This window comes from Setaria viridis, chromosome 4 (assembly GCF_005286985.2).
Source record: "Setaria viridis chromosome 4, Setaria_viridis_v4.0, whole genome shotgun sequence".
Classification (NCBI taxonomy): domain Eukaryota; kingdom Viridiplantae; phylum Streptophyta; class Magnoliopsida; order Poales; family Poaceae; genus Setaria; species Setaria viridis.
The window spans coordinates 38,351,566-38,375,706 of NC_048266.2; the positions used below are offsets into that span (position 1 = coordinate 38,351,566).

Genomic DNA, 24,141 nt, shown 5'->3' on the forward strand with positions numbered 1-24,141 from the left:
GCGCTCTGCGCCTTTAAACGCAAGCACCGGCATCCTCCTCTCTTCCTCCCTCCCTTCGCCATTTTCTCCACCGAGCCAAGCTGCTCCGCCGGCCAAATCCACCCTTCTCTGGCCACCGCAGTCCAATAGCGCGCGCCCGTAGCTGGACCACCATCCCAGCTCCCTCCTCGACCTGTCACCGCCGCTCGCCATCCATCCCACCGCCGGGGATTTCGATTTCCCCGTCCGCCATCTCCAAGTCACAAGTTCCTCCGCCTGCGAAATCGGCTCTACTCCCGCCACCTCATTCCAATCCCCCACCTCCGAAGCTTCGGTACCTCCCCAACCTCGTCCTCAAGAGACACAAAGCACCGCCCGGGATCGACCTCGTCAGAAATCGGTCTCTCCCCGACCGCCTGTGCGCCACCGCCCGCCATTGCCGCGCCTCCCGTGGACAGCCCGCCTCGGGCCACCTCCACGCCAACAACCCACATGAATGGAACACCGGTGAGCTCCTGATGCTGCCCTCGCTATCTCGCCTTTGTAGCTAGGTTGCCGCGCTCGATTCTGCGCCTGCCGCCGGGCGTGCGTTGACGCTGGTCGCTGAGGGACCTAGGGCTAGGTTTTCAGGGAGACGAGTAGGGGAGAAGGCGTGATAGAGCTTAGACCTGTTTGGATCTTAGAATTGAATTCTATTCTAATAATTATAATTTAGACACAAATTAATTTTGTACATAGAATATATTTGTATATTATTGTTGTTATATGGGAGAGATACTTATATGCTGCACATCTCTGCTATAGAGAAGCGAGCCGAAGAGTGTGCTATAAGTTGCACATTAGAAACATAGCATAAGGATCTATAGAATCAATTTTCATCTTTCACCCCATGAATTTAAAATAATCTTATATTTAAACTTTGAAAAGTTGTGGAATGCCACATTTCAGGATAAATAGCCTACTCCATTAAATAGATTCCAATTCCTTCAAAATGAAGGGATCCAAACGGGGCCTTAGGGAAAGTGTTGGGTTAGTCTTTGGAGAGGAAGAATGCAAGAACCGTCCAATTTGAACTCGAATTAAGTGAATTGACGGTCATGCCAATAGGATGAGAGCTAACACTTACTCATCTTGCGACGTTGTAAGTGACAACTCACACCTAGAGATGCAAGACTTGTGTGGTTCAACATAACAAGAGACATTTGTCTAGTAGTCCTGGTAGATGTTTCACAACATGCCCAAGATCGAGTAACACCAACCGTAGAAATTTCACATCACTACATGAACCATATTGAGCAATTTTAAGCATTAAACAAGTTTTATAATTAAGATTATAAGTTCATAACATAAATGGGGTCGAATATGAAATTTAAACAAATGAGCTCCAAAATACAAGTTTTAGACTCATGACAACAAAACATGAGATTAAATATTAAGGTTCAAGTTTCCCAACATCTAACTCATGAAAAGAGCCTATCTACGTAGCGGATACAATAGATAAACGCAAAAGGAATGATGGTGTCGTTGCCCAAGAACACCACCGAAGTAAAAATGACCGCTCTAGTCACTCATCACCCACCCTCGGATCGTGGGGTAAATGTGACAAAAACAGCCTCTGGTTCACCTGCAACTTAGTGAGTAGCAACATGAGTTTTTACTTAGTGAGTAGCAACATGAGTAAAAAAGGTACTCATAAGACTTACGCAAATATATATAACAAGAAGCATGCATAAGGATGAACAAGGAGTAAAACAAGAAGCGGCACAGGGATGAACAAGGAGTAAGGTTTAAAGGTTAAGTAAATTTTGCGAAAGCCTAGCTCATCCTATCCTTCATTTTTGACCATAAGCATGCAAATATCACCCTATGGACAGCTAGCAAATTTTATTGATCTTGCCCAAAATCCACTTCAAAATTTAGTTAAAACAATTACATCAACATGGTAACATAGAGTATTTTCATGTGAACAAGTAACATAAGCATCTGATAACTCTATGATGAATTCATTGGACTTGAGCTTGCTCATAACCGAGAACGTGACAATTCAAATTGATTTATCCTTGCAAGGGTGTACTGTTTACCCAACGACTCGAGGATCTTGTGGCTCGCACACCTGACCAATGGTGCAAAGGGGTACTCATGCCAACCCTTTCCAAACCGCCCCGAACGATGAGTGTAACACCTCTAGCTTGTGTAGAGGACGACCTAGATCCATTGGGACACCCTAGGCTCCTCTACATAGTTCGAGGACTATACATCTAGGGTCGAGCCTCATAGAGCGAGACAAATAAGGTATTAGGCCTATCCATCCCATTCGAGGATATGTGGTAGCGCAAAAAAGATGCTCAAACCAACATCAACAACGGACGGTCCTTAATCGACTCAAGCGGTTTATGTCACCGAGACTCCATTCTCGTGACCCTACGCACCGCTCAAATCTCATATCCAATTAACCATGTTCATATACTCAACAACATTAGAGAACCAAACTAGTATCGGTGTTGATTAGCCTATAACCATTCCCTTACCAAAGTGACCATTCTATGTCTAAGCATGGCTAAGAAATTAACAAGATTAATTTAACATTACCCATACTACTCGAGCAACAAGGAAAATAGTATAAAATAAGGGAAGCAATAATAACAAGGATATAGGTTCTATGATGCAATAGATAACCCACATGCAACCCATAGAGATACATAGTAACAATTTCACTTTGAAAAGTAGGGTTGTTCCTCAGGTTCGACCTCAACCTCTACCTCAGCCTCGGCTTTGGGCTCAATGGTCATGTTCTTCGGCAAGTTGCTCTCTAAAATGAATGAAATGCATGAATGTATTAGAGATGATGCTATGAGTGCAAATGCTCATGAAATGCATGGAGAATAATAGAAACAACAATGAACGAATTCTTAACAGAACAATCTAGTAAAAAATAGTAGACAACCATATACAAGGATAATAAGAGAGATTATGCTAATCGATAAGCCACTAACAAGTACGAGGTTGCAAGATTAGAATCATTGGCTGAGCAAAAATTATAAGATAAATTGCACTGACATAAAGCAACAATACAAAACCATGAGAGTTCGATTCACATCAAAATCAATTTTCAATAATGGGATATAAATTAGGCAAGATAAACTACTATTAAGCACATTAAATCATAAAAGACATGTAAATCATCCAAAAAAACATGAATACAATTTTTCATGGATTCTATATAGAAAACATAGACCTAATAGAAGTGGTTTCAATATTTTATCAGTTTTCTGCTATTTATTATGCAAATAACAAGATTAAGATAACAAACAAGAAATAGATCTAAAACAGTTTGAAAACTATATATTCCACTTATACAAGTTGTAGATCTGGAGCATACATGATAAATAGGAGCTAAAAAAATTGGTTTCACAATTTTTTGAGCATCACATGATTTATAAAGCATTTAACATGTCTAGGACATAATAAATCATAGAGCAAACTATGCAACAGTAGCTTGCACATACTCAATTTTGAAATAAACTAGATATCAACAGGAATCTAACAAAACAAGTCCCTGGATCTTATCCATAACCTCCCTCTCATTCTCTCTTCTCCTTCCCATGGAACACACATGCACACACAGGCATGGGCCAGTGTCGCATGGACGGGCGTGGCCTTGGCTTGACCGGGGACAAGGAACGACGAGGCACGACTGAGGGAGCAGCGGGGCCGCACCCTGAGGCCACGGGGCTCACCAGTAGGAGGAGGTCGGCAATGAGGAGGGGGTGTGGCAGGGAACAGCGGACAGCGGTGGAGGGTCGGACGGACGCCACCAGGAGGGCCTGCATGGTGAAGGGGAGAGGCGAGTAAGCGACAAAACGGATGCACGGCGTCACGAGGAAGCTCCAGCTGTGAGGAATCGAACTAAGACTAATCGACGGCGGCAAATAGGGTTAAGGATGGCGGGGAGCTTGGAGGTGGTGGTGGCGGCAATGGTAGGAGATGATCTAGGGTTTGAGGAGAGCCGACGCTCGGGCTTATAAAGGCGAGAGGGAGCAAGCGCAGCGATGGGATTTCGCAGTTGCTCAGCCACGGTGGCCAGTCCGGCAACGACATGCTGGCAGGCGCCACCGGCACTGCCCAACGGGCGCGCGAGTAGGCAGGGGAGAGGTGGAAGGAGGCATTGACGAGTGGGCTCGACGTATTTCAAATCGTTCAACTTCCCAACTTCAAACAAACCAACTACAGGTGCCCAAAAATCCTCCAAAAATGCTCATTTGAAAGATCAAATCACAAAGAAGACAATGGAACTTGAATCACCTCTAGAGCTGCTCAGGTTTGCACACAGTTGACAAAGGAAAACAGCTGAAACTGAAACTTCACTAAATTGTTAACACAAGCAAACATCACTTAAAAATTCAGTAAAAATACTGTAAATTCATAACAATGCATGTAGTATTTAAATAAAATAATAGGAGATACAGTTGTATAGCAGAAATTTGAGGTGCTTCACAAAGTTGAATTTCATAAGATAAACAATAATTCATGAACTTAATGGAATGCTTATGCATTGATGCTTCATTATGCACAAATGATGCTCATGTTAACTTGTTAAACTTGTTTTACAACTTTGGGTTGTGACAAAGAAGAGGCTTACGCGCTGCCAGACCCGCGTCGCGGCCGCTCGCCGTGGGTGCGTGGGCGAGCCCGAGGAGGAAGGAATCGAGGGTGGTTTGCGGGAGAAAAAGAAGTACAGGGGGTTTTCTATAAAATTTTAGGACTTAAGTGCGAGCTAGGATTTGTTCCACGGACTTAAGAGCGACTATGAGGGCAGTTTTGTGAAGAGAAGTGTAGATGCGTTAGAAAAGAAACTTTCCAGGGACCTTAGTGTAAAGCTAGTTTAGTTGTTTTTCATTTAAATGGTTATGAACTTTGGAAATATGTATTAAATCATTGAAAAAAAGATACAAATGCAAGATAAAATTTGTTACTTTTCCTATAATAGGTTATACCTAGTAAAAATGTTATTTAGCACCCAATGTATATTTTTGTTACTAAATAAAATGCATGTTATTAAATCACTATTATTTTAAAGAAATATTATTGTTCCCTAAAATTCCTGATAAATTTACAGTAGTATAGCCTTGGCTTGAAAACTAATCTGTGAAAGTTGTAAACACATATTGAGGACAGAAAATTAGTTATGATTTATTTTCCAAGTCTACAGGTTCAAAATAATAGATTTTTAATAATTTTTCCAGTAGGGAAATAATGTCGAAACTTCTGCAGTAGCATGTTGATATGTTCCGTTAGCTTCCATAAAAGTTTCGGGTCCAGAAAACATGAGTTGGGTAAGGTTATGACATTGATTGAAAATAAACCTCCGCCTGCATCGATTAAGGCCTAGATCGTTGTGGCACATTGATCGGGGATTGAACATTACTAACCACATGCCAGGAGTAGGAGGTAGTCAAAACTGCTAAACCTAGTACCTTTGGGTGCGCCAATAAATTGAGTTTGATATCATACCTTTGATCGAGTACATGAATCCATGACTATTCCTGGGAGGTACTCGTGGATTCTTGAAACTCATGGCTGACTAGTACTTAAGGAGCTGCAGAGCAGTTCAAATGATGGCGTTCTCGTAGGGAACCGTTGCCATGTGCGGCTTGACGGAGGGGCATATGTCATGTGTTTATGTTTACCTTGTAAGGGATAAAATCGGATTGATTCGCCGTGACTTGTGGATATGAGAACCTTAATCTCTCGTAGTAAGAAGTGAAATATGTGGATGAAGAGGTGAAATACAATAATGATTATTATTTGTTGCTTATCTAATTAATTGTTTTCTACACTGAATTGTTGTGATTATGCAAACCTATAAAATAACTTCTCTCATTTAAAATTTGGCTAAAATACTGAAAGTAAGGATCCACTCTTAGTTGCTCTTTGGCAAAACAAACCCGGCAGCCAAAAAGCCTTGCATGCTAGGAGTCTAGCTGTAAAACTTACTGAGTATTAATGTACTGGTGGTGTTGTCGTGATGGCACATCGGTAGGCTGGATGTGTTGTCCCCTGCTCATCGCCGTTGCTAGTTGTTTGTCTAGCTTAGCTTTGTTTTGGTTCGAGTTTCTTTCTGATGTGCTTTTAAAAGCTCTGTATCATTCTTGTATTGGAACTTATTTTGTAAAAGCTAAGTGTTGTATTTTTAATTTTTTAAACTCCATGATGTTTGTATATCTGCACTTATCATTGCGTGAGACTCGTGGTGTATTGTTTCAATCGAGATATTCAGTGGTTGAATAGGGATTTACTTGACAGACTATCAAATTATGTCATTTTAAGTGCATATTGACCGAATTAATCATTAAGAGAATGATTAGTGCACTTAAGTCGGTTTAATTTAGGTTGTTTAGCCACACCCTCTACTGCCAAAAGAAATGAATAGGGAGAGATAGGATCTCCTTGACGGATACCTCTCGACGGTAAAAATTCTCAAGGCACTCACTATTAAAAAGAACCAAGAAAGATACGGAGGAGACCAACCTCATCACCATCTCGACCTACTGCCGGTGGAACCCCAGCTCTGTCAAGATAGCACGTAGGTGATCCTGGACCGTTGCTGCCACATTATTTCTTCCCCGTGGTTTAGCTTAATGATCCGGTCCGTGACTTTTATCTCCTCATGCGAAGGGGGGCCCGTTCGCGATGGGTCTGCTCCAATTCTTCCTGAAGTTTTTCCAGCTCTAAGCATACATGCTCAAAAGTAGTCCTTCCCCAGTTGTTGGCGTTTTATGCCCAAAGGCATGATGGTCTTTTACTTGATGATGGCCAATTGAGGAGCTCATAAAAGGGATGGCCAGCAACCCTAGAGAGGTGTGCAGCTTCTCACCGCTGGCTGCGCAGGGCACTCTCTCCCAGCTAAGGGCCTGTTTGTTTGAATTTCCTATCAATTTAAGAAATCAAACAAGCAATGAATTTCTCGTGCAGCTTCCAAATTGCCGTATTTAAGTTACTACAGAAGACCTCATATGAATTATTGTGCTTTGCTCCTATAATACTTGTGAGACAAAATCCGGCCATTGTTTCCATTTGTCTTGTTTTAATTGACAATGTCTGCCTATATATTTATGAAAACAAAGATCACTGGAGTTTTAATTGATTTTGGAAGGAAAGATGACGTTTTTCCATTTGTCTTGTTTTAGTTTCCAACAACAATTTTGTTTGCCCATAGCAACGCACGGTACCTATCTAACAAAATTTTGCTTAAAAAATATATATCTAACAGAATGTCTGAACTATTCCTAAAGCTTGTCACTGAGTAAAGCCAACCACTTAGCCACTCACAAAGGCACCATGCGCTCAGTGATTCATGTTGATTCTCTAAATTTGTTATTCACGGGAAATTCTATAAATAAAATTGTTACCACGTGAGTACAACAAGCCCCACAATCTTGCGACGCGGTTGCTACACGTACGACTTTGTACACACCGCACATGTGGACATTACAACCGTTTACAACACCAGCCAGTAACTCTGTTTTGATTGTCTCGAAACCTGGTGTCAGATCAGCAATTTGCAGTAGCTAGCCAGCAGCAGGGCAAATTCTTTGCGAACACCGTCCTGATCAACCGGCCCAAATCAGTTCAGGAAACTTAAATCCTGCATTGGACGGGAGCCAAAATAAAAGCAAGTGAGATATAGTGACGAAATCGGTAGCAATGTCAATGGTGGAGTATTTAGGTACTCCATGCCTCCATGGCTGCAACCTGCCAGGTCGCTCACCAGCTGATCCTGGCGAGGATCTTGTCCAAGTGGAAGAGGTGCTTGCGCACGCGGTGGACGTGCAGCGTGTACATGGCCGCCGCGCAGGTCACCAGGAAGAACGACAGCACGATCAGCTGGCTGAAATCCTGTTCAACGTGTGATCGGTCATCTTAATTCCTCTTCTCTTGTTGTTTTGTCAAGTACAAATGCCTAGCAGTGTATGTGTAGCGAATAGTATGTAGCTCATGGCAGTGGCACTCACCCTAGGGTCGGAGATGATGATGCCCATGATGTAGGTGAGGAGGTCAAACACGGACTGCAGTGAGTTCTGCACCCCGCCCACCACGCACCGCTCGTGCTCGGGCACACCGTCCTGCATCAGCTGCATGACGGCGAGGTCGAACATCCAGAGCCCCAGGCGCGATGCCGCGACGCCGGCCATCAGCATCCACGCCGACGCCACGCTGCTGCTCGCCCAGATGGAGCCCACGCACACCAGCAGGCAGCACCACTGGCACACAGCACGCGCCAGTAATATTCAGCAATAATTCCAAGCTACTGGCAGTTTGTCAAACATCCGTGTGTTCTTGACTTCTTGCGCAAAAAAAAAAAAACATGCACATGGCTAGTTGGCCACCTGTGTATGTAATGTAATTACCTGCATCCAGATGGACCATAGACCTGTCCGGAGAGTGGACACCCACGAGTGCACCATCGGGTACAGCAGCGTCGCACCGATGCCGACGATGGCGCTGAAGCCCCGCGCCAGACTGATCACGTACGCAGGGATGCCCTTCCAGTCCAGCGTCGCTGTCATTAGCGTGCCAAAGCTGCACGATTTCATTTCACAAAGGTATTGGTCATCTTCGAGTTGTTCGGTAACCAACTAACCAAAGATTCAGAGTTCAGCAGTGTTTCGGTTAGCTTGCCTCAGGACGGTGAAGTAGAGGATAGCGAGAGCGACCCCGGGAAGCGCCACATCCTGCCTCACGTACACCACCCACGACTCCCAGCAGGGTATGATCGAGAGCTGCTCCGTCAGCCTTGTCCTCCAGTCTGCCGCCCTCTCGGCAGGTGCGGCAATCTCCTCTGACGACGATAACACATCAGCTGCTCTCTGCCGGCCGTTCTCGGCGTTGAGGGCGGGCACGCCGTTGTACACCGAGACGAAGAGCCAGTACTCCAGCCCCACCGAGGCGACGTTCCACAGGGCCAGCGCCACGGCTGAGGCCTGCGCGGACACGAAGCTGAAGACCATGCCGGAGAAGACTGGGGCCAGCAGCTTGCAGCTCAGGTCGATCCGCCGGATCACCGAGTTGATCCCCGTCAGCACTGATGGAGGGTGCCCACACGAGATCACCACCACCCTGCGGCAATGCTGATTAAAGTGTTGCTGCATTTGCATTGACTTCAATTTCTAGGTTCCCATTGGATAAGGGAAGATGTTGAGAGATATTACCATTCTCTCTCGATCAGAATGGTGCCAGCAAGAGTTGAGAGCGCTGCAAGAGCACCTGACACATTAGTAACAATGACAAGCGACATGAATACTGGGAAATTTGCGTCTTTCAGGTCCTCGTAGATGAGCAGAGCGGTCACCGAGACTCCAGCGATGATGAAGGATAAGCTTTGGACTAGCAACCATAGCCCAAGAACCTGAAGAGTTATACATTTGTTTAGAGCCATTTAATCATACATCCTGAAAGGGTAGTAAGTTCTTCGTACTCTGGCCCCTCCCCTCATTTCACAGTTTCTTTCCAGATATTTTTTAGGGCTCTTTCCTAATTATTTGGTTGTTTATCTGTTTCCTAGAAAATTATTTTGGTTTCGGCCTGCAAGTCTAGGTGGTATTCATTGTATTTCACCTGACGAAAATTTTCATAGGTTTGGAACCATGGGCTCTTAACAACCCCTTCCATTTTCTACCCATAGGAGCTTTTATTTTAGCCTGTGGATACCAGATCATGGCCACACTATTGACATGTCTTGGGAAACAACGTGGCGTATAATGCAATTTCCACTTCTTTTTGTTGTATTAAACTTGATTTAATAAACAATATGTTAAATTTTTTCATTTGTTCAAATAAGCAATTGTAAAAGCTATACCTGAAACGTTGTGGATACATTTCATACTTACTTAAAATGATGAGAGTATTTGTTAGTAATAATTTTTAACTTATGACAACATGTTAGAAAGTTTGTTATTCATTGATTTTGATTGCACCCAACTTTTTTTTCCATCCTTACTTTCAATATATGAATCATATTTTTGGAAGATTAAGTTATTTTTCTTCAGCCAGGAACTATGTAACAGATAGGACATGATTTTTTTTATCCCTTTCAAATGTCAAGCGCACATGCATGTTAATGAAAACAACTCATTTGTCTACTTTTACAGTATGGTTGTGTGTTCCTGATATTGAATGGCTCTTTTGGAAGCATCATTTGCTTTCCGCTACGCAATCCAAGCAATGTCATAGTAACACACACAAAAAACTTTCTCCAACACTCCATTTGATTGTTTACTCATCCAGTATATTATCAGTAAAAACATGGCGATGATAGTAGCTGACCTGAAGGTATGTGAGCTTGTCGACGAGTATCCCAACCATTGGGCCAAATACGGCGACAGAAGCAGACTCAACAACGCCGTAAATCGCTGTGAAGAGGAGGGAGCCTGGGCAGATGCGGATCATGTACAGCCCAACCGAGAACTCCCACATCCTTTGTAACATAAAAAATGAAATGATGATCTTATCTTACTGTGTTACTAGCAGTTAAGAATCAGTATTCATGCGTGGCGTGTGGCTAATCTGAATCAACCAGGAGACTGTAACACGTAGCTGCAACAACAATAGTACAGTCTCCAAATCTTTGGATACCATTGTCATCTATTTACTCTACTTCTATCTGATGTAGTTGAAATTCTGAAATAAGAATGATTAACCAAAAAAAGAATGAGAGAGTTTGGAGCAGCAATCGAGATCTCACGGTCGGGGACCTTGAAGTAAAGGGCCAGTTTGGGAACATGGGGCAGCTATTCTAGGGAAGGGAACCCCGAGCGGGGATTTTTCTATCGCTTTGATTCCCTGGGTGCCATTCCCACCCCGGCATGCAAATCCCTGTTCGTATTTGGAGAACCCGGTGGTAGAAGCAGCAGCACCTCGCGAGCGAAGGCAGCGGCATCACGGGTTGAGCGGGTCGGGGGAAGCGCTCCCGACCTGATGCCTCGCGGATTTCTTGCCCGTGGAAAACGTAGGGAAGCGGGCTGCGATGTTAAGAATAATCCTTGGGTGCTAGATTTGTGATTTCCTAGTTTAGCTAGTAGCTTAATTTAGCAATTTGCAATTGAGTGATTATATAGCCGGCCTGATTGTGAGGGTTTAATTTCTTACCTTGTAATTGTCTATTTAAGCAATGCAATAGACTCTAGAAAAGTTGTCAAGTTGACAGCGCAAATTGAGTCCTCTATGTTCGTGTGTGTGTCTTGGCCACAAGCTTGCCGGCGATGTTGTTTCTCCAGTGTGTTTCTAACAATTGGCATCAGAGCCGGTTTCTGGACCGGGGTGCTGATGGGTGACGAGAAGAAGCTCGCCGATGGCTCCTCCAGCAACGATGTCGTAATCCAGCAGGTGATTCGTGAGGTGGGCGGCAGGAGTAGCTACCCCGCCCTCACTAAGACCAATTACTCCGACTAGGCACTACTGATAAAGGTGAAGCTGAAGGCAAGGGCGCTCTGGCATGTCGTCGAGCATGGCAGCGCCAATGCGTAGGAGATGATGGCGCTCGACACTCTCTGTAGCGCGGTGCCACTGGAGATGGTGTCCTCCCTCGCCGACAAGGATACGACAAAGGAGGCCTGGAAGACCATCTCGGAGATGCGGGTCAGCAACGACCGCATGAAGAAATCTGCCTCAGTGCAACTCCGGCGGGAAATTCGACCTAGTGACGTTCAACGATGGCGAGACCATTAAAGACTTTGTGTTGCACCTGAATGGCATGGAGACAACGATTGCCACGCTTGGCGTAGGGGTCGAGGAGGCCAAGATTGTGGAGAAGGTCATCCGCAGTGTTCCACCGTGACTCAAGCAGATCGTTCTCACGATCACTAGGCTCCTCGATGTGTCAACCCTCACCCTCTCAGATCAGGTGGGGTGACTGAAGGCGGTGGAGGAGACCTTCGAGGAGGCTCCGGGGGTGCTGCAGCATGACGGGCGGCTCTACCTCACGGAGGAGTGGGACGCCCAGTGGAAGAAGCAGGAGGCGGAGAACCACTCCGGCGGTGGCATGAATGGTGGATCAGGGTGCCACGGAGGAGGAGGACATGGGCGCGGCCGTGGGCGTGGACGCCGGTCGTCATCTGGTAAGCCCCGAGGTGATGAGTGAAGGAGATGCAACAAGCTGGGCCACTGGGCCCGTGAATGCCCGTCAAAGCCCAAGAGGGAGCAGGCCTATGCGGTCCAGGAGGAAGAGGAGGCATCTCTCCTCCTCTTCAGGTCCTCCCCAACCATTCCCCCACCACCGCCGCCGTAATCCTCCAGTGCAGCGCTGATCGGGTCACTGGTGGCCACCTCCTCAACAATGGTCCCGTTGCCGCATGCTGTCTTGCCACTACAGTAGGTGGGGTAGGCACATGGTGGCGGTGGATGTGAAGCACCAGAGGCGAGATCCGGGTCTCAAATCAAGATCCGGGAGGAGAAGGTCTTTGCCCAGCTTGGAGAGGAGGCGGAGCGCGAGGCGGAGATGTGGGTCCTGGACACTGGGGCAACCAACGATATGTTCAGGTCCAGGGATGCCTTCTCGAAGCTGGACACGACAGTGCTGGGCACCGTGCATTTCAGTGATGATTTGGTGGTGTGGATCAAAGGCTGCGGGATGATCGCATTTGGGTGCAAGAACGGTGAGCTTTGCTCGTTCGCCGGGGTCTACTTGATCCCCGATTGACGACGAACATCATGAGCATCGGGTAGCTTGATGAGGTTGGGTACAAGATCAAGATTGACGCCAGAGTCATGAGGATCCGGGAGCCTGGAGGCGAGCTACTGGCGATGGTGTCGCGAGCGGCAAACTGGCTGTACATGCTCCACATCAAGATGGCACAGCCGGTGTGCCTAGCGGTGCACGAACGTGATGATGAGGTGGCATGGCGCTGGCACGAGCGTTTTGGCCACATCACTGTGGCAGCGCTACGGAAGCTGGCTTAGGAGGAGCTAGTTCGAGGGCTGCTAGAGCTCGGCCAAGTGGAGCAGGTGTGCGAAGCTTGCCAGGCGGGCAAGCAGAGGCGCACCACCTTCCCGGTGCAAGCAGAGTACCATGCGCAGTAGCTCCTGGAGCTGGTGCACGTGGACCTATGCAGTCCCATCGCGTTAGTGACGCCAAGGGGCAACAAGTACTTCCTGTTGCTGGTGGACGACCTGAGCAGGTACATGTGGGTACCCGTGATTCCTTCGAAGGATCGTGCTGCGGCTGCCATCAAGGAGATCTAGGCATGGGTGGAAGGCGAGTCCGGAGTCAAGCTGAGAGCTCTTCAAACCGATCGAGGGGGTGAATTCACCTCAATTGAGTTCGTGGAGTACTGTGCGGCGAATGACATTCACCATCAACACACCGTGCCCTACAACCCACAACAGAACGGCGTGGTGGAGCGCTAGAACGGGATTGTAGTGGCGGCAGCAGGAGCATGCTCAAGGCAAAATTGCTGCCCGGCTGGTTCTCGGGCGAAGCGGTAAGCACGGTAGTGTATGTGCTGAACAGGTGCCCAACGAAGAGCGTGGATGGGATGACATCATTCGAAGCCTGGCACGAGAAGAAGCCGGTCGTGCACCACCTCAAGATGTTCGACTGCATCGTGTACGTCCGCAACACAAAGCCTCACCTAAAGCAGCTGGAGGATTGAGGTCGCAAGATGATCTTCGTCGGCTAGGAGCACGTAACAAAGGCGTACCGCTCCTACAATCCTATCACCAAGAGCATCCATGTGACATGGGATGTCATGTTCGACGAGCAAGCCCAGTGGGACTGGGGCACGAGCGGCAACTTCGGTGCGACGGGTGGCAACGACGATGTGTTCACGATGGAATACTCCATCATGGGCCAGGCGACTCTGGCGGCTAAGGGTTCCGTCGAGGCACCTGGGGAGGCTCCATCAGATGGTGAGCCGACCCCGTCGCCATCGCCACATGCCACTGCAGGGGAGATGCCAAGAGGGTTAGGCAAGGCGCAGGCAGTGGAGTTTGCCCAGTCACCTGGCAGTCGATGAAGCAGAAGGTGGTGGCACAGTTAAGTTGTGAGGCAGAATACATAGCAGCTGCTAGTGCTGCTTGTCACGCATTGTGGCTAGCTAGAGTGCTAGCAGAGGTGCAAGGTGTGCACTGTGGTCGAAGTGTACGTTGATGATCTGGTGATCACTGGCGCCAGCTGCATCGCCGCGTTCAAGATGAGCGACCTTGGCCTACTTCACTACTACCTCGGCATTGAAGTGAAGCAGAGTGCGGGTTGAATCTCACTTAGCCAAGGAGCTTATGCCGCCAAGATCCTGGAGAGAAGCGGCATGGCAGGGTGCAATCCCTGTCAGGTGCCCATGGAGACTCGTCTGAAGCTGAGCAAGTTCAGTTCAGAGCCACCAGTCGACGCGACCGCATACTAGAGAATCGTCGGGAGCTTAAGGTATCTGGTTAACACTTGCCCTGACCTTGCTTTCGCTATTGGGTATGTAAGCCGATTCCTGGAAGAGCCATGCGAAGATCATCTCATGACAGTGAAGCACATTCTGCGTTATGTGGAGGGAACCAAGAACTGGGGACTCTAGTTTGGCAAGAAGAAGGAGAAGGAGGCTCACCTGATAGGATTTAGTGACAACGATTACGCTGGTGATGTCGATGCTAGGAAGAGCACGACTGGGGTGATTTTCTTCCTCAGCAGTAGCCCAATCACCTGGCAATCGATGAAGCAGAAGGTGGTGGCACAGTTAAGTTGTGAGGCAGAATACATAGCAGCTACTAGTGCTGCTTGTGCAAGGTGTGCACTGTGGCTAGCTAGAGTGCTAGCAGAGGTGCAAGGATAAGCACCAAGAGTGCCAATGCTGAGGGTGGACAACAAGTCTGCTATTGCTTTGGTTAAAAACCCAGTGCTCCATGGACAGAGTAAGCATATTGAAGTTAAATATTATCTGAGTCTGCTGAACCAGGTCTATCGAGGTAGAGTTCATCAGGAGCGAAGAACAGCTGGGCGACATTCTGACGAAGCCGCTTGGTAAGACCAAGTGGCCTGATTGATATATGCAGTTCGCACCACAAGGCTTAGGAGATTGTTAAGAATAATCCTTGGGTGCTAGATTTGTGCTTTCCAAACTAGCCCTAACAGTTTTAATTTCAAGAACCACCACCGATTCTTGTGATGGCGGTTTCATGTTCATCCATTGATTACACGAACACGACAAACTGATCGAGTCATAAATCGTAATTCATCTCATGAGAAAAATGACCCATCATCTAGCTAGGCGCGGGTAGAAGAACACGGGCAAAGGAAGGAACGCGTGACTGATGATGACGGAGTGAACGCACCTGGCGCCCCATCTGGCGAGTGCGTGGCCGGCGTAGAGGCGGCGGAGCAGGGACCCGTCCGGCTCCGGCCAGCCGGAGGATCCGCAGCTGCTTCCGAGAAGAGGCGCGAGCCGGCCGCCCTCGATCGCCGCATCTCCCTCCATGTCCGCCGCCGCGGGCGGGGCGCCCTCGCCTTGACCTGAATACCCTGATCCTCCGGCCTCTCAATTAACTACTCCCTCCTCCTTCCGCGACGACACGCGCTGCGCGCAGCTGACCCGGACGAGCGCGGCAACGCACACCCCGACGACGCCCCCATCTCTTCCCAATCGGTCTCGTATAAAAAGGAAACAGATTTGTTTTGGTTCAGTCTTGCAGACGAGGCGGCATGAAACGAGGAGCGACCGCACGATGGCTTGCAGTTTACAACAGGCGCTAGTCCCCAACTCGCAAGATACAAAGAGTAGGGTGACGTGCGCTGGAACCGTCACGTCGCCTGAGGTCGTTCATTCATCGAACAACAGGAAAGATACAAGAGCTATGCTCGCATCACCCCCCGCGTGGCGTTTTGCAGCGGCCAGCTTTTTGCGAACCAAAACCTCTGGCGGTGGCGGCACTGGGATTCCCGGATCCATCCAACCTTCCTCCCAGCAAGCGATGTACTATATGATAAATTGAGGATCGGCGCAGCATTTCCTTTTAATCTCATTCTTATTTGGAGGTACTGGTCAGAGGGATTCGCTGCTCCTGCTGCCTCCTCTTCAGCTTCAATCAAAATAAATACTTGACTTTGATAATCATATCTAGCTGTGGCAAAACTTCAGTCAACATCTGCTCCAGTCGATTATAGGTTATAATAATATAGTGATTTACCTAAAGATCCTATAGTTAGCAGTTTTACATTTACGGGATGATGACCATGACAATTCATGGCGAAGAAAGAAAAGGAAAGTAGTGTGGTTTCTGCTCGTCTGACCAAAGTTCAGTACTGCAACCAGTGGTGGTTAGATAAATGATGAATACCTGGATCAATGTTAGGACGATATACTGTATCCTTCATTATTCTCCGCAGCTGGATTCAGAGTTCAGAATCTTAAATTCACAGGCAGAGGCAACACATATTTCTTTTATGACTCTTTCAATTCCTCTTGTGATTACTGTTTTTTTTTTAGCACCACAGTAGGTAACTAAGATGCATGTTCAAACTCGCAGACCGCAATCATAGGTAACTAATCCCTGAACGCAACAGCCTCTGTTGTGAAGATTCTCCAACAAACAGGCGTAGACACTCAACAGGGCGAAGGTATGGCGGAGCTGTGGGGACAGCAGCACGCTGGGCCTGTTCCCCGGCAGGCCGGCACTGGCTGCTCACCTGCACCGCTTGTGTCTTTGAGAGGATCTTCTCGTGAAATGTGGTTGCAGCCTTGCAGGGCCGTTCAATTTTGGTTCACCGAGCCGCCGAGCCGTGATCTCAATTTTTCTACTACTGGGCCTTATCATTTTATTTCCTCGGGCAGATTGGTTCTAGCAATGTCCTTTGCCTCCTTAGGATTGGTTCTAGCAATATCCTTTGCCTCCTTAGGTAAGGTTTTATAGAAGTTTCATGAACATTAAATTGTATGCTATATCAACAATTTTGCTAACTTGGTAAGACCATTACGAGAGAGAAGAAAGAGTTTCATTGGATGTAAGAGAAATTTCATCCCATGACACTAATCGGGCACAATTACTAAGTTCTCGGCCTTAGTAATTGTGCAATGAAATTGTTCATTGAGACTGGCCTTAGAAACATTTTTGTTAATAAAAACTTTTATCCCCATTTAATGAAATGTTACCTCGGGCCTTGTTAGATTTTTAATGATAATTTGTTTTTCGCTAAGCGGAGATTTTACTAATTAAAATTGTTACATCGAGCTGAAGTAAAGATTTTGAAGCACTCCCGGCCTCTACATAACTAGGATATACACCCTAAAATTTAAATAAAAGCTATCCCATGACTCTTTTTGTTTTACTTACACATCCATTCAGAAGGTGGCTATGCTTCGGACGACCTCCAGTTGAGAGGCGGTACCAAGTTGAGATCGGGCTCGGCAGCATCGGGACAGCATGAGGTAGAGGCAAGGGCATCAGGCTTGGTGATGCCCATTTGAATTTGAAAGTGTGCTCTAAACGGTAAGAGGGGTGCGCATGTGGCAGAGAGAGGGAGGGAGGAAGAAACACACGGAGATTCTAGTGTTGACCGAGGTACTAATGCGGCCATACATACAAACAAGAGAAGATAACAATTTAAGCTTAACCTTGCTTCTAGTTAGTGGCTAAGCTGCACTCCACAATACTGGAAATATATAAGGGCCAATCTTAAAGGATGTTTGGATACCTTTGCTAAAGTTTAGCAACTTTTAGTAAAAAATTTGCCAAACACCCTTGCTAAACTTGGTTGCTAAACTTTAATCCTTTAGCAAATTTTTGGTTGCTAAACCTTGCTAAAAGGTGGGGTGGATACCGTTTGCTCCTCATTATTGCTTGTCTGGTAGCATTCATTAAGGACAAATAGGTCTTTATCCACCTCATTAAATGTTGTTTAGCAAAAGTATCCAAACAGCCTTAACTAAACTTTAGCAACTAAAGTTTAGCAATTTTTAGCTGCTAAAGTTTAGCAAAGGTATCCAAGCAGGACTTTAATGGTAGTTTCATGGATAATAAATAAGGTGTCATGTAAACGATGATACGGTACCATATTAACAAAGAAAGAGAAAACAACGATGAAACGAGCAAGCCCCAATTACCTAAGACGTTGGAAACCGGACGATACTGCATTGGGAGGCTTCGTTTCATCTAGACGCGGCGGCGGGGATCCCGTGCGAAGCGTGGAGCTCCTCCTGTGATTCTATCGATCTCCCGCGTGGTGCAAGCTTTCCCGCCAGGCTCCCCGCCAATCTCCAATCCATATCTCGCCTCACTTCTCCCTTCCAATCTCATCGCGAGTGGCCGATGGCTATGGTAGGTCTCTGCGGCGTTGCCGGCGTAGGCCGCACAGCAGCTCCGTTCGATGGCGGACCTAGAGAAGAATGGCCGGCGGCCCCTGCAAACGGACGGCTTCTTCACCGAGAGGTCTAACTCACGCGTCACCACATCAGGGATTTGTGAACCTGAAATCTTCACCATGACAGCCTCCGCCAAGTGCAGCATGTTGGCAGCCACGGAGGTCAATCCTCTTCCACAAATCCTAGGTAATTTCCCTCTCGTTCAGTTTGTGCATCAGTAGAAAACAAATCCCAATCAAGGTGTTGTTTGGGTTGCTTGATTGCTTAATTGGATAGCTGAGATGCCCTGCTCGTCAGATTTATGGGCTGGCCGGGTATAGGGTCAAGTAGATCCGGTTCACAAATGTAAGGTTAGTCAGATTGATTAAACTGAAAAACCTATGTTTCTTTTTATTCATGAAGTAGTGCAGACAAATTTGGCACTAGCTATCATCTGGTGTAGATGCTAGCCTGTCAGTATTATCAGTAGTTATCATCTTCCTATTTCACCATTCAGATGTTTTATTCAGTAAATATTATTTTGTCATTTTCACTCCCTGTTTTTGTCCAATTGGTAATTATATGTCAGTTAAATCTGGTGCTTGAAAATTTTACTTGTGAACATATTATTAAATATTGCCGTCCATTTTCAGGAGGCAAGGTGCCAGTAAAAGGGATGATGGAAGGCTTCAGAAGATGGAAGGCGCTATGTAGGAAATAAGAAGATGAAAATTTGAGTGGCAGTGGATTTTTTAAGTTTGTCAGGTTGCATATTTTGGTCATTTATCGCTTTAGTTTGGGTGGCAGCGAGCACTCTAGTCTGAATGTGAAACTGATCCATATCTGAATGTTAAACTGCTGCATATCTGAATGTGGAACTTCTTCGTATCTGAATGTGAAACCGCTACACCGTGTAACTCTATATATGTCAGCATAGTACTATGCTAATACTTAATTTAGATACAATTGTAGAGGCTACAAAGTTCTCATGGCAAATTTAGATAAAATTGTAGACGCTACAAAGTTCTTATGGCACATTTGATCACAACATCTTATAAAAATTAAATGCTGCAGTCCGTCTATGAAACTGTGCAATGAAACTCTGCATTGAGAGAGAGAGTTTCATTTCATTGAAAAACTGATGTAGCAGTCTTGGTAACAGTGTGATGAAACTATATATTGAGACTCTAGTTGCAACGACACTGCAAAGGCTCGCACCACGGTGCGTTTCCGCGTGCGCGCCCTAGCCCCGATTCGGCCTTCACACTAATAAATGCACATTGATGTATCTGTTGGCTTGATCTTCAATTGATATCATAATTTCGATTGGTGGAGAATTCTACAGTTCACAATTCTGATTCACCTTGAAGGTGTATACTTGTATACGAATCAAAAAACACAAGCAAGAACACAATTTAAAAAATTGAAGATGTATATGAAAAAATTGAAGATGTATATGAAGTGGAACGAGAGTAAAAAGTTCTAGTCCTTGTTTCAGATGGACTCTCCGTGAGTCACAGTAATTGACTTGGCGTCAATAAGTAATGTGAAGATTGTCTATTTCACAATGGAAAATTTAAACTCAGCAAAAGACTGAGTATATGATGGCAGCTACTGAGTTCGCACATGAAATGGGGTTGAGCTAGGGTTGTGCGCGATCAGGGGAGGGTGCTCACAACTTAGGTCCTATTTGGATCCAGAGGTTAAACTTTAGTTGGCTAAAAAATAGCTCTTGATGATCCAAATAGTGGGGCTAAAAGTAGGCTAAAAATTAAACAACCTTCCAACTAAACTTTAGTTTATTAGTCCTCCAAATCCATCTAATGGGGGCTAATTTTAAACAAGAATGATAAAAAACTAAAAATACCCTCCTCTAAAACCTTAGCGTATTTTCTCCTCCACCCCTTAAGGATAGAATGGATTTTTACCAATAAATTAGCTAAAAGTTAGCTCTGGCCCTAAACAAGATTGGCTAATTTTAGCCAACTAAAATTTAGACGTCTAAACTTTAGTTAGTGCTAAACTTTAGTTTTAGTCCATCTCGCATTATCAATAAATCATCCCGCGCTTCCAAATATATTGCTATACAATGGCTATCTAATGGCTATGTCTTAGTAGTGCCCAAATAATTTTGCATTAAGGTCCTCTCATTATCAAGAAATCATCCACGCTTCCAAATATATTACTAGATATTTTGGGTGAAGGTCCTCGCACTATCAAGAAATCATCCCGACGCTTCCTTATTCCTATTCTTTCTATGTATTAAACAGAGCGACTCGACGGCCGGTTAGAATGGTCACGTCGGCCTAAAATCTTTTAGCGGTTGGATGACCATCCAATGGCTAGTGGACTCACAGTGTTCAACATATTTTGCATTAAGGCCCTCGCATTATCAAGAAATCATAAGGCCCTCCCATTATCAAGAAATCATAAGGCCCTCACATTATCAAGAAATCATCCCGCGTCTCCAAATATACATCCCGCATTTCCAAATAGGAATCGTCCCGCGCTTTTAAATATAGGTGTCGGTTTCTTGTTCGCATAATACTCTCTCGATCCCAACCACTTCTTCTCCACGCCCTCTCAACCCCAACCAATTCTTCTCCACAATGGAGAAAAAAATCTCACACTTCCTTTCTTCTCCTCCCCTCTACCGCCACCGCCCTCCTCGCTGGTGGCGTGCTAGCCCATCCAGAGCCTGTTTTCACCTATTCTTGAGCCGATTTAACAAATTTTGACCAGATTAACTCTCTAGCTGTTTTCCAAAAATTTTGCTATTTTCGCCCGGTGGCGACATGGGCCATTTTTAGCCTTCGTGACCTATATATAGCGCATATTTTCATGACCAAACATACGATCGTTGAACATTTTCGTGTCTTCATGCCATCCCCTCACATTTTCATCTTCGGAGGTCGGTGTGACGCATCACGAGGTAAAAAATAGTCCTTACTATTGGAATTGTTCCTTTTAGCACATGTATCTTCTTTTCTTTGTCAAGGATCTCACTTATGTTTGGGCTTTTGAAGCTGCGAGATTCGGCTGGGGCAGATGTCATGTTGCCGTGCAGAATGAAACCCCTATATAAAAAGCTATTGTTTCGTGCGTTCAAGAGGTACAAATTACTTCGTCTCTAGACTGCATCTAAATAATTGAATCCGACATATTGTCGTATATCATAATAGACTAACTAAAAAACATAGCCTTCTATGCAGGCAGAACTTCTTGGACTGTTAAAATTTTGCCGTTACCCATTAGTCCTTCACCATACCGAGAGCACTATTTTACGAATTTTTATTGTTGAACTGAAGCTTTAAATTTCCGTGTGATAAAGGGATGATACTCTCAAGATGAAGCTTAATCAGTGTGTTTTTTTATGTACCAATAGTGAATTATCACTACTGGACAAACGACGTTTAGTACCGGTCACTAAACCCTTTAGTACCAGGCGCCTGATACTGGTCAGTACTGGTCAAAATGCCCAGTACGCGGTCCGTGGGATTTGAACCAACGATCTCAAGCTTCGTGTGAACTTTCCTTATCATCTCACCTACACAACATATGTGATGGAGTTAGATATGCTTTCCTTTTGGAGTAACCCGTAGAGAGGCCTTTAGCACCGGGCAATAACACCACCCAGTACAAAATGTCACCATTTAATACCGGTTGGTGTTATTGCCCAGTACTAAATGGTACTACACGAGGTACTGGTGTTATTCCCGGTACTAAATGGTCCATGCCTTCTAGTACTGGGCAATAACACCAACCGTTATTGCCTGGTACTAAAAGACCTCCGAGGATCGAAAATTTCTACCCGATACTAATTTCACGCGTTAGTACCGGATGAAAAGTCGTCTGGTACTAATGTCAAGAATGAATGCTCATGTTTCTAGTAGTGTATACTCATCAATAAAAGCGCTAGGCTCTAGGCGCGCGCAAATCACTAGTAAGGATTAGATCGAGTCAGGTCGGAGTTCGATAACTGGTCCAGAAAACTAGGAATATCATCAATTATTTTTGTTTTTAAAATATTAATATTTTTTTATTTAACAAGATAGTGTACAGATTATAATGAAATGAATGTAGTACTAACTACTAAGTGGGAGTTCTAATGATATGAAGGACAATGCCCTGACTGCATGTTACTCTTTATGCCATAAAAAAATCTTCAATTCCTTCCATATGTCATCTTACAAACCAAGTTTCCTTCAATGAGATCGTTTAAATTTCTGGTTCTTTTATGTGCCACTCCCGTCAACTTTCCATCGTTAGAAAGTTTAACTTAGGATAAAACTAAAACACCTTAGATTTTAAAATTAGAAGTGTGGTGTATACAACAGGAAAATGTAGATGGAGTGGTAATAACCACCTGCATGCGTAGGAGGAGGTCCTGAGATTCTCTCCTCTGGAAGCGGTGGCGGGTGAAGTCCTGGCGCAACCTCTCGACCTCGGCACGCTCCTCCGGCGTGCCGGCGTCATGGTCGAACTCCCAAACCTGCCTGCCGAGGAAGCCGTTCGCCGATCTCAGTCACGGCCCGCTGCCTTCATCGATCTTCAGTCGCCACATGGCTACAATTTTTTTTAAAGGAAGCAGGTGAAGGCCTTTTTATACCTGCCCGTGCAGAGTAGAGGGGCTTGAGGTGCCTGAGCAAGCGCTAGAGCCGGCCCCTCACAAGCAAGCGACCTCGCGGAGCACGCGGAAGCCAGAGAACGACGTGCCACCGTGCAGATGGATATGCCAGCAGGCTCAAGCGCAAACAAGCAAATCGCCTATATATAATTATATCCTTGTTAATTTGGTGATGAGTAACCCATGTCGTTCGAACCAAAGCAAAGCCGGGAATTAACTACGACTTCATCTCCTTCTCTCACACTCACCAGCCCAATAATTGCTCAACCCTCCTCATGCATGTTCTCTTGTGGTCCTTAATAAACTAATAATGAACCAACCCACTTTTTCCACCAAGGATCTTGCCCGAATTTCATTACCATCGAGCAACAAAATTACCGAGTAGTTTTAGAGTCACAGAAACACCCCTGGTACTGGCAACAAAAGATAAAAGAATAACAAGATCACTTGATCTGCATCATTATTTTACCCAAGCTAGGAGAAGTGGTCCTCGACTCAGCCAGCTTTAGTAGAGATAGCTACAAAGATTTGATAGGCATTATACAAAAATAAGACATTTCTTGATAGTACTTAAATGAATGTTGATATTTTATGCACCTAAGTTGTATTACTAACTCTTGTCTTTATATCCTCAAAGTGCGTACAAGCTTTACATAGTAAAAGGCAGGGAGCACTATCAAAAAAGGAAGAAAGCTATGAAAATAATATATTATAGATTCGTAAGAACATAAAACTTGGTTTTTTCATATAATTTAGACTTGTCATTAATAACAACTCATCATTTTTCTATTTAATTGCAGTGCCACAAGCAACCTCCCAGCACTGCACTATGCGGATATTACGTGTGCGAGTTCCTCAGAAACAATGGGAGGTACTAGACGAACCCTGAAGACCTAAGTCTCTTATACATTGGCATGTGCTAACTTCCTAATGGCAATACATCATAATCTTCATTTACTGTATACCTGCAGATGCCTAGGATCGACAATCACGATGCCAAACTCAAAGACAAACAAATCGACAACATTTGTAGGGACATGGCGAGGTTCATCATATGCGAGATTTGTCATGAGGATGGAGCATTCTTCGGTAAAAATGGCGTGTTGACGGTGGACGAGTGCACAAATCTTCATAGATGGTGTAGTAGTTTTAATATTAGCGTGGCAAAGAATAGCTCTGTTCCAAATGCTGGATTTTTAATAATGTGAATTATATATTATG

At 45.3% G+C, this 24,141-nt stretch overlaps 1 protein-coding gene across 3 annotated transcripts; it reads right to left on the reverse strand.

Moving 5' to 3' along the window:
• Positions 1 to 7,330: 7,330 nt before the first annotated feature.
• LOC117851224 (solute carrier family 40 member 1) lies at positions 7,331 to 22,876 on the reverse strand. 3 transcript variants are annotated; one of them, XM_034733001.2, is made up of 9 exons: positions 22,660 to 22,800; positions 15,292 to 21,840; positions 10,303 to 10,453; positions 9,189 to 9,385; positions 8,659 to 9,096; positions 8,388 to 8,559; positions 7,992 to 8,240; positions 7,732 to 7,875; positions 7,331 to 7,624 (listed from the first exon to the last, which is right to left on the reverse strand). In XM_034733001.2, exons 2-8 carry the CDS (start codon positions 15,432 to 15,434, stop codon positions 7,744 to 7,746), a joined length of 1,482 nt encoding a protein of 493 aa, XP_034588892.1. In that variant the 5' UTR covers positions 15,435 to 21,840; positions 22,660 to 22,800; the 3' UTR covers positions 7,331 to 7,624; positions 7,732 to 7,743. The 3 variants fall into 3 exon arrangements, with proteins under 3 accessions (XP_034588892.1, XP_034588895.1, XP_034588894.1); XM_034733004.2 differs by lacking the exon at positions 22,660 to 22,800 and adding an exon at positions 14,568 to 14,662 and having other exon boundaries at positions 7,748 to 7,875; positions 15,292 to 15,421; XM_034733003.2 differs by lacking the exon at positions 15,292 to 21,840 and having other exon boundaries at positions 7,748 to 7,875; positions 22,660 to 22,876.
• Positions 22,877 to 24,141: the final 1,265 nt, after the last annotated feature.

Bases quoted from the DNA above. Each gene is read 5' to 3' on its own strand.
- LOC117851224 (XM_034733001.2), bottom strand. From the start codon at position 15,434: ATGGAGGGAGATGCGGCGATCGAGGGCGGCCGGCTCGCGCCTCTTCTC. The intron at 9,386-10,302 runs GTCAGCTACTAT...ATAACTCTTCAG, and splicing joins ACAAGCTCACATACCTTCAG to GTTCTTGGGCTATGGTTGCT. The intron at 8,241-8,387 runs GTAATTACATTA...GCTGTGTGCCAG, and splicing joins TATGGTCCATCTGGATGCAG to TGGTGCTGCCTGCTGGTGTG.